The sequence below is a fragment of the Copidosoma floridanum genome, unplaced genomic scaffold, assembly GCF_036245765.1.
Source record: "Copidosoma floridanum isolate Cflo_tuat_1 unplaced genomic scaffold, Cflo_Japanese_pri ptg000012l, whole genome shotgun sequence".
NCBI classification, from domain to species: Eukaryota; Metazoa; Arthropoda; class Insecta; order Hymenoptera; family Encyrtidae; genus Copidosoma; species Copidosoma floridanum.
Window position 1 is genome coordinate 4,817,497 of NW_028321889.1, and position 10,214 is coordinate 4,827,710.

At 42.7% G+C, this 10,214-nt stretch overlaps 1 protein-coding gene and 1 non-coding gene across 3 annotated transcripts in view; one reads left to right on the forward strand and one right to left on the reverse strand.

Annotated features, from left to right (window-relative positions):
* Hex-A (Hexokinase A) overlaps positions 1–3,493 on the reverse strand; it is a 33,694-nt gene extending 30,201 nt beyond the window's left edge. The window contains exon 1 of one of the 2 annotated variants that reach the window (XM_089590207.1): positions 3,091–3,493. In XM_089590207.1, the coding sequence (XP_089446333.1) occupies positions 3,091–3,156 (66 nt within the window). In that variant the 5' untranslated portion in view covers positions 3,157–3,493. Of the gene's footprint in view, positions 1–455; positions 597–3,090 lie in introns of those variants that run through there. The other variant, XM_089590206.1, reaches the window with a different exon arrangement.
* A 978-nt stretch (positions 3,494–4,471) lies between these two features.
* Positions 4,472–4,555, forward strand: TRNAL-CAG (transfer RNA leucine (anticodon CAG)). Its single transcript has one exon. It is a non-coding gene; the product is annotated as a tRNA-Leu (tRNA).
* The last annotated feature ends 5,659 nt before the right edge of the window (positions 4,556–10,214 follow it).

Sequence of the window (10,214 nt, forward strand, 5' to 3'; positions counted from 1 at the left end):
TGCAACTTTACGCGTATGGACTCTCGCGCAAATTAACACTGCTCGCGCGAGCGATAAGGTTTCATTTCAAACGAGGAGCTGGAATTAAAGTTAATCGCCAGACAGGGAAAAAAAAAGACACGCTTCCCTCTTTCCGCCAATTTTCCTCCATATTCAACTCAAAATGGCAAAAATCATCCACTCGCCGATTAAAAAAGAAGAAGCGTCGCTGGGGTTTCGATGCCACTACTCCTACGGCACTCCAACCCACATCAGACGTATAAATGACAGCCGCAGTAATCAGCCCAATTAACCCCTCGATTCTCTTTACTCGGTGTACGACCAAAAGAAACCGAGCGTCTTATACATATAGGTTGGCTCGCGTTAAAAAGCCATATTATTCAACTCCAATGGTCGAGAAAGATCCAGTTGGTGCGGGTATATAAACATATATATATATCCACGTACGAGCTTACCTGTGACGTCACGGTTAAACTTGACCCCGAGCCACAGTCGTCCCCGCGGTCGGGCTGGAGCATCTGCTCCGCGCGCGAGTAGCACCGGCAGAGCTTGCCCAGGAGCGAGATTTTCTTGTTCTTCATGATTCCTTTGCCTGTATATATAGGTATTTTTCGCCTCACTGGGTTGAGATGCGAGACGATGAGTAAGAGACTGGTGTGCACCTTGGGGGGCGCGTCCCGAGGAGCCGGGAAGTTCAGGGACGAGTCTGGCGTGTGGACTGGACCCGGGGAGCAATGGCAGTCGCGCCAGCGCAGACGGTGCCGTTGGGTGTGCGCGGGGCAATAGTGGCGCACCGAGCGAGCAAGAGGGAGATGGTCCAAAAGGGGGTGCAAAACTATACTTCGTTGTTTCGAGTGACGGGAATAAGTAAGTATCGTAGCTTGGGAGGAATAAGGTTTACCGGTTCAACAAATGGAAATTAATTGGCCGAAAGTATCGAGGTTTCCACCCCCCCCTTTTTTTTGTCCATTTGAACGAGTATATCGCGAAGTCGGAAGTTGGTTCAAAAAATTTCAATCGATCCCAGTGGTGAATCTCAAACCTTGTTGGAACCGTTTGATCACGTGGATCCCGATTTCAGCCGATGGGAACGAATGCTTAAAAAAAATAACAATGATATTAAAAAAAAAACAAAACAAAAAAATGATTTTTTGTTGCCCCGCGTATTAACCATGCCAAGACCTATCCATTCGGATAGTTTATTTAAGCATTGGTTAGTCTAAATAGGAATCCAAAAGAGGTGATGGAAGGTTGTTGATTTTGTATACGATCAAGGTGTTCGGTTAAAAGTTACATTTCAATTACGTGACTTGAATGGAACTTTTCGCTTAGTTTTTTCATCAATGAAGATTGTACTCGATGGGGTTTTTACATAAGTTTTTGAAAAAAAGCGACCATGTATTGTACACGAGTTTCGATCAAACACTTTTTATCCATGACGAATGTTTGTGGGCAGGGATGATTTTCATTCCTTATATATATATTTTTTTTCTTCACGACAGTCGTTTCGGTGCATTTTTCCCGGTACCAAGTGCTTACTAGCCGAGCTCAAATTATTCCGGGTCGTAAAGATTAACAACACCTGTATACCCTCCTCTACTCGAGCCGAATCATCGTCCAATGCTATCATAATACACATCGTCGAAATACTTTGCGACGCAAATCACAAACACACGAAGAAGTGGGGGGGGGGCGACGTCGCACGCGCTGCAGTCGCTTATCTCGAGAGCATTTTATATACTCATTATGCACCGGTACGTTTGATCCCAGAGATCCGATGGCCATCGGCCTTGGAGAGATGAGAGCAAGTTCGGCATATTTGCCGCCGTATAAGTAGACCCCTCGCGCGGATCACCGAGAATGACGGGCAAGGCAGTGCATTGCCAAAGCACCACACTCTCCTGAACCGTGAACTAATATATCATTGTGAAGTTTCGTCGCTGGGACGGTGTTGGGAGGTGATTTTGAACTTGAAAAAGGTATCGGTAACGCGAGAGGATTTTTAGTTTACTCAGTTTTAGCCCAAACGGCAAGTTTACCCCCAACGATAAACGACGACGGATTATTTTTCTCGGCTCAATCGTTTCGTCAACGCGGTCCTCGAGCACCTGCCATGTATTTATAATGTACGAGAGAACACGGAAGAAGAGCCGTGTCGCAACTCTTGTTTTGTTTGTCGCTGAAGCGCGCATCTCATTGTCACGACGGTGCACAATGACCTTTCGATCGCAGCTAATAGGCGCAAAAAAAAAAAAAGCAGAGATTTATCACGGCCCACAGAGAAAAATATAATCATAGGGTTACCTATAGATTCGAGTGGATAAAAATAAAATTGCTTCTTTTTCGGAGTTGATGAAATCAATCGGCAAGTCTCGGATCGTTTGTTTGCTGTTTGAATAATAATAAATAAGAATTTCAATCACAGGTGCACTTTTACTCTGATGCATATACCGAAACACAAACACGGAGGGGGGAAAAGCTCCGCTGAAGCTTTTATCGATGGTGGAGCAAACACATCGGTGATGAAACCTAAAGTACAGCGTCCGATGTAAGTACCTTTGACACGTAAGTCTTACGCGATATAAATTAAAAATCGCACGTATAATTTGGGGGATAAATGTTATTCGAGCGGGCATGTGTTTCATACTTGAGGTCAATGAGGTATAGTCAATAACCAAACTTGCGTAACGCGTCTTGGACGGCCTTAATTACCCAACGAAAAGCTCGTCGAGTAACAATATTTGCCTAAGAATATTTTTTTTTCCCCTTCACTCGTGCATCGCAAAATTGCCTCCTTTTCAATCCCAAAACTATATGCTCTTCGGCACGTAACTTTTGTCAAAGTTAACAATCGTAGGAAAAAAAAAAAATTGTTCTTGCGTAATAGACACCTCGAGGAAAAAACAATGTATATACATCGCGCTCGCATACACCACGCGTCATTGACAATGACAATTATCTGTTTTTATCTCTCTCTCTCTTGAACCAAACGCTTCGGATGAGAAAAACTGTCTTGCACGTATAGGAAAAAAAAAAATCACATTCCTCCATCAACTACGTGGAACAAATGCACTCACAGATCTCACTTACCGGCTGCTCGATGTGCTCCCACTTTTCGTTCAGGTAGTCCCACGGCTCGGGCACCGTACTCGCCATCTTCTGCTCGGAGAGCTTGCAAGCACTGCTCCAAAGTCCGCCCAGTTTGGTGTTTTTTGTCTTCCCGACGCACTAATATCTTCTTTCATATACCCGCGCTTTGGCCACCAAAGACGAAGTGACTGTCAAGTTGGAGACCGTAGGGGAACAAATGAGTATGGGGAGGAAAAAGGAAGGAAAAAAAATTCCAAAAATTCGAGGATTTGAAAGGGGGAATAAATAAAAAAAAGAGAGAGAGAGAGAAAGGGGGATGTGGGGGCAGGCAGAGAGAAAAAGGAGCTTTCCGAGCGCAAAGTGCTCGGCAGAGTCTCGGCCGATCTTCGCGCCTCTGTCTAGATTTTCAGCTGGCAAGGGATGGGTACGTTCGCGCGCCTTCCTCGTCTATTTTCTCGTCTCTCTCTCTCTACACACAAGCTCCCTTCCTTTTCCTCGTCATCTAGAAATACGCGCACTCGTTTCCGAAGCATTTACGTGTCTATATATATGGAGGCGAGCACATATATAGACAGGTATTTTCGGCGAGCCAGACGCGCTGATTATTCTTCCTCCTTTTCGTTTGCACTTAACGCTCAAGTTGTACGTATGTACATACAATACCTGCGAGTGAAATTCTTTTTTTTTTTTTTTTCACTTTGTTCATGCAATGTAAGAAATAACGCAGACTCGATGGTAAAAACCTCTTTTTCTGTTGTACTATTTTAACGATTATTTCAAATTTCTTGTGCGCGTTATAGTGATGATTGTTGTGGTGCAGGTGTATAAGCATGTGCACAAATGAAACTTTTACGATGAAAAAGGCATATTAGGTATCAACTCCAATCATACTTTACCGATCTTTAAAAATTTTCGTTCATCGCGTTTTTCTCTTTCGTCACAAAATGATCGCAATCGGATGGCGCTCATCGCAACGACTCCTGCAGTGGTGTGTATGCCAACACCCTCAGAAGCTCAATGTTTTTTGGATCAATGGAATTGGCCCACTTGTAACAGTATCTATTTTTTTTTTTTTTTTTTTTTTTTTCATTATCTCTTCCCCGCTCTTTTTAAAACCAACTTATTGGCGACGGAGCGTCTCGAGCTTGCGCGTTACGCCAACTTTTCGACGACGGTGAGTCTCCGTCAGGGTTTGAAAAATGGAAGAATATCTAAGTGTTACTCAACACATCACTGTTGAAAAAAAAAAAAAAAAAGACACGAGCATTTTTTTCCTCGCAGCTAACGTTGGCGAGCAATTGAGCAGCATCTGTGCACGCTACGATGAAAAGAGAGTCGATCAGCTCGGTGACTCTGGTCTAATCGTGGCGTTGCGCAAACAGTCAGGATGGCCGAGCGGTCTAAGGCGCTGCGTTCAGGTCGCAGTCCACTTCTGTGGGCGTGGGTTCGAATCCCACTTCTGACAAAAATTCCTTTTATTTTTGCTATTGTGAATTTTTTGTTTTCCCATCTCCTAATTTAATTCGAATCAGTTGAGAAAAACGTCAACTTACAGTAATACACTTTATGATTTACGTCATACCAAGTGTATATGTTAGTTTCTTGGTTGTAAAATTTCTTTTAGTTTTATTGAATTTTATTGTTATAAAACCATATAAACGCCAAAAGTAACGATTTACAAAAGAAAAACCATACAGTTCGTAAAACATCTGATATACCGAAAAATGTGTGTTTACGGTAACGCAATATATTTTTGACGATTTCCGGGGCGGTCCCTCAAATGTCGCTGCCCCGTAGAGATGCGCACTTATCACATCCGCCTTACCCAAAAATGATTAACCACGTACATGTTGGCGCATGTGTGTGAAAAAAAGCGTTTAAAAGCAAGCTTGACGTGTGTAATCTCAAGTCCCTCGTTGTTTATCTGTGTGAACGGGGGAAACAAATACCCATCCCATCAATTAAAAAACCGATAAATCTCGCGTCAACTTTTTTTCCTCCCTTCTCTTGATATGCCGTGCCTCTTTGGTGTGGATTACAACTGCGTCGTAAAAATCGTTACAGAGTCGAGCCTTTGAGCCGACCGCAATAAACACCATATTATCACGTCACGTACACAACGAACCACACAATTAAATATCATCTTGAATTGATAGAGGGTTCGTGCGCTGTATAATTGAATTGATCAATCGAACTTACCTGTAAGTGAAGTTCGATCGAAATTATACGAAGAGCCTCGTTTTTTTTTTTTTTTTTTCTGGAAGGGGAGTGCCAAGGTTCCCGTTGTCCCGCCGAGCGTATCCTCTTATTCATATCTTCAGAGCTAAATGATAAAATTGCGATATATCTAGGGGCTGGGAATTGGAAAGTCCGGTAATTCTGGAAAAAAGAAAAGGACTTTTCTGGGGGGGACCGTAATCTCTTCGAACGAGGCTCTTCGTATAATTTCCATCGAACTTCACTTACAGGTAAGTTCGTTTGATCTTCAATTATACTTCATTCGCCTCGTTCTCAAGATCACTTGTAGATGATAAGAGCGAGGAAAGAAGCAATTTTATACATGTGTATATATATAGATCTGTATGAACATTTCTTTATTGGCTTAAACTTAGGTATAGGTACATACGAAGAAAGTGAACACACGACCGGCGGTAAACTTCTTGTGTTTACTCCGCTTCGCTCGATTTTACAAACTTTGAAAAAACTTTCGAGATAAACTCGTACCCGTCCGACGCGATAGGCCTATTGTAATACCTCGCAAAGGTCTGGGGCCCTTCTGCCCAGCCCGCTGTCCTTCTTATAGTGTCTAAGCTAACTCCGAGGACGCCGCATGACGCGTAGAGTGACTTTTAAAAATAGATGTATCCATCCCACTCTTTCCTAAAGTTATCTTAATCCATCTACTTATCGATTGTGAAGAGGCCTCAGTATGGGGTCTTTTAGTCGTGATAAATAACGTACCATCGCTGCTCCGCAAGTCTTTGGTTCTGTCCAGGTACTGCATCAAAGTCGAGGCCACACAGAGATTAGGTTCCTCCTTAAAAGTTGGAAGGACTAATAGTGGCTGATACCGGCCCGGCGCCGACGTTTTGACTAGGTCGCTTATCTTAATCTCTACACCTCGTGGTGTCTTATAAATATTACTTATCCTAATGTCGGCGCCCTGTGCGCCGTACTTAATGCGAGGCGTGTAACCGTCTTATAAGTCGCCTCCTCGAGGCTTAACGCTTGCAACGGATAAAGGGGGGTTAAGTAATTAAGCACCAGCGATACATCCCACGTCTGTGCGTACCTTGGTGAGGCCGGCCGAAGCTTAAAAACACCCTTCAGAAATCTTGATATCAAAGGGTCTTCCCCAAGTTTATCGATTGCAATGAAGGATACTGCAGATCTCATCGTATTTAATGTTGCGTAAGACGCTCCCTCTGCAAACTGGGCTGATAAGAACTTAATAGGCTAACTCTTTCAGGGGCGCAGGAATTAAGCCATTTTTTCAGGGACGAACCATATTGCTTCATGGTGGCCGGGGCCAGCGATGCCATCAGCACTTTGAGTGCCTCCCTGGGTGCTCCCTTTCTTAGGCATGCTTCTCTGACACTCTGCCTGCAATCAAACGGAGCCGGCTGGCCTGCGGGTGATGTTTGTTCCTAAAAGGGGACAATAGTAGGTTAAGATTTGGTCCCAGACCAATCTGCTCGGAGATGAGCAATTCCAGGGAGAGAGGGAACCATGGCTGGCTTGGCCAGAAAGGTACCACCATAATTCCCGTAGCCCTCCCAGGCTAAACGGAGGGAAGCAGTAAAAACTGAGACTCCCCCAATCCAGCGCAAAGGCGTCTATCTGGAGGGCTCCCGGATCGGGTTTCCAAGAGAAGAATGTTTTGCACTTGGCATTCTCTAAGTTGGCAAAGAGGTCCACGAGAGGAGTGCCCAAGGAGCTTTTAATATGCTCAAATGCATCAATATGTAACTCCCACTCTGTGTCCTCATTCATTATCCTAGGAAGCCTGTCCGCTGCGCAATTCTCAGCGGAGGGAATACAAGACGCTAATAGGAACACTCTTCTCTCTTTTGCCCAATCCCAGATTTCTCTAGAAAGATTGTTATAGTGAGGATATCGCACGCTACCCATCTTGTTTATGTAAGCTATAGCCGTTGTGTTGTCGACCCTTAATAAGACTTGACAGTCGGACAAGTCATCGGCGAGGCACTCTAGAGCCAGTTTAACCGCGAAAAGCTCTTTTAAATTAATATGCCATAGATCTTGGTCCGCGTCCCAGTGGCCATACACCTCACGCACGCCGTCGATCGCGCCCCACCCGCTATTCGAGGCGTCCGTAAACAACGTTCTGGCAAAGTCCAAGGACTTAATCGCGTTAGACGCAGAAGGGAGGTTACGCAACCACCATTCCCGAACCTCTTTCGCGATGGACATCGATTTCTCAAAGTCGAAACCACCCTTAAACAGCGCCAACGTTTTTTCACTTTCCAGGGTTTTGGTGTGCACGAAGCCAAACTCGACGGCCGGTGCAATCAAGTTTCCTAGTACCTTGGCGAGCTCTATGATCTTACACGCCTCCTTCCTAAGCAGCGATTTTACTAGATTAATTAACTAGTTTCTTCCTCTTTTCCCCAGGCAACTCCAGCTTGTACTGGACTGAATCAATCGTCATACCCAAAAAAGTGCGTCTCGTAGACGGGACAAGGCGGCACTTTTTCCAATTGATCAGGAAACCCAAATCCACCAAAAGTGAAACCGTGGTCTTTGTGTTCTCCGCGCTCTGATACGGGCCCTGTTGACGACCTGCAGGTGGGGCGAAACGTTTTCCCTGCAGGCTAGTTTAAATGGTCATGCACTGCGAGAGGATGACGGGGGGCTTGGGCCGCCGGCTTCATGAGAGCCTTGGCAACCCTTTCCATGGTCTGCGCGTCTCTAACCTTCTCCCCGAGTTTGGCTCCAAATAGCAGCCCATCCGGTTTGGTGTCCTCGAGTAGGGCCCTGGTATCCTTGTCCACGCCCGCGAGGATAAAGGCCTTGCGCGCCTTAACCTCACTGCAACTTCTATAATTTGCTTCTCAAATTAAAGTAAATACATCTAAAAGATTTTAATGTTATCAATAATAGTTAAACTATTTACGTAATTTATCACTTACATTTATAAGTCAATCAACCCAAAACGACGTTTTCACCCACCGAACAAAACGCAAAAGACGGTACGATAATATGAAGGGCCTAATTTATTAACTTTGTCAACCTTCTCACTCGGAGAGAGGATGATTTGTGAAGCGTATTTCAAAATACGGGCAACCGAGGCGCTCGAAAGATTTATTGATTTTGATAAGTTCCAATTCGCCAAAGTCGGGCGCCCCCATTATTACAATTTTGTAACGTATCAAAATCAATTCTGCGATTTGAAATACACTTAACAAAGTTTCGACTTATCAGAGAACCAATATAGAGCGAAAGGAGTCTTCTGATTAGTTGAATGCTTTGAATTTGGCAATCTTACACATATTCACGAGAAAGTATCTTCTTCCTGTGTGAGAAAGCTGACAAAGTTAGTGAACTAGGCCTTATCAGGGCCAACAGTGTTTTTTTCTTCGACGGCTAACATGTGTTACGTTCAAAACTTAGAGAATATATATATATTTTCTAAGGTTCGGAAAGGATCGTACTTGGCGGATATCAATTTTTGTAAAGTCCGTAACCAACCAACAAGAGTGTGTTTCAGTATTGCTCTCCAACAATTTATCGGCAACTTGAATGTGACATACGATATCTTAAGACACGATAAAGTTGCTGGTAAGTTGTCGGGGGATGATATACTGAAACCATAAAAGATCACTTTTCGATATTCAAGATCAACAATTGACTTCCAAGTGCGATCCTTCCGTGTACGGTACTTAAAAGAAAAAAAACGCACCCAAACGTATATTTACATATACTTATACATGGAATTATTTGGCCACGCTCGTCAGAATTCAGAAATGCAGCCAAAAAAATCGCCACCCTACCTTATGTTACAACCAAAAAAATCGTCATAGCCACTATATAAACGAAAAAAAACGTTACGCAAGGCTGAAAATAGCCAGTTTGGCGATAAATCGCCAGTGTTGGACACACTTGCGGGATAACCGGTAAAAGAGTAACTACAAGTAATCTTGAGAACGAGGCGAATGAAGTAAGTATAATTGCGTGCGCAAAGTACAAACTTTTGCCCCACAAAGGATGAATGTCGCACTTCGCACTGTATAAAAATACAATGGCAAACATTTTTGTTCAGCATATTATAGTTGTAACTATTTTTTCATCCCCAAGTGAAAATCGGCTTGGTCAATAATTAATCTGAATAAGTAATAATAATAACCGATCAAAAGATAGTAGTTGTTATCAGTTATTCGTTTAAAAAATTTTTTTTATAAATAACATTTCAGAAGTTAAGAAAAAATAAAATAAAATAAAATAAAAACTGATGATAAGATTAATAAATTATAATCGACTTTTATTTTATTTTTAATATTTGTTATTAATTACCATAAAATTTTCGAATAATTGAATGATAGTTTTCATGAATCACAATTGATTGTAAATCGAAATTATTTGTTGAATTTGGTCTTTATATATAAAAAAAAAAAAAAAAAAAAAAAAAGGAAAAAAAAAAGAATAATAATTTATACTTACTCCGGATAAAAGCATCGTTGACTGATGTTTGGAAAATCCTATCGAGTTCTCATTTACAGTAAATATACCTACTGATATACTGGCTTTTTTTAAAACTATGAATTTGATATAACTGCGACTAAACAGCGTTATTGTGTGCACGAGGAATTCAAAACAATTTCTCTACCGACGCCAAAGCCAAGACGGAACTGACGGAAGTGCAGAAAAACTTTCTCTTTCGTCCCTTTGCATCCCAAAGCGCAAACTTATATACCTGAGGGAACGTTCATATCCTTAATCAGGGAAGATTTTCTCAAGGTTTCAAGGACTACGCAATAGGTACGTGCAAGCCTCGTATAGGCAAAGGGAGTACATAAATGGTACACGTATATAGATGCAGCTGGACTGTGAGTGCAAAATAATAAATACGCGCAAGTAGAATGCGGTTGAGAAATATTTTTTCG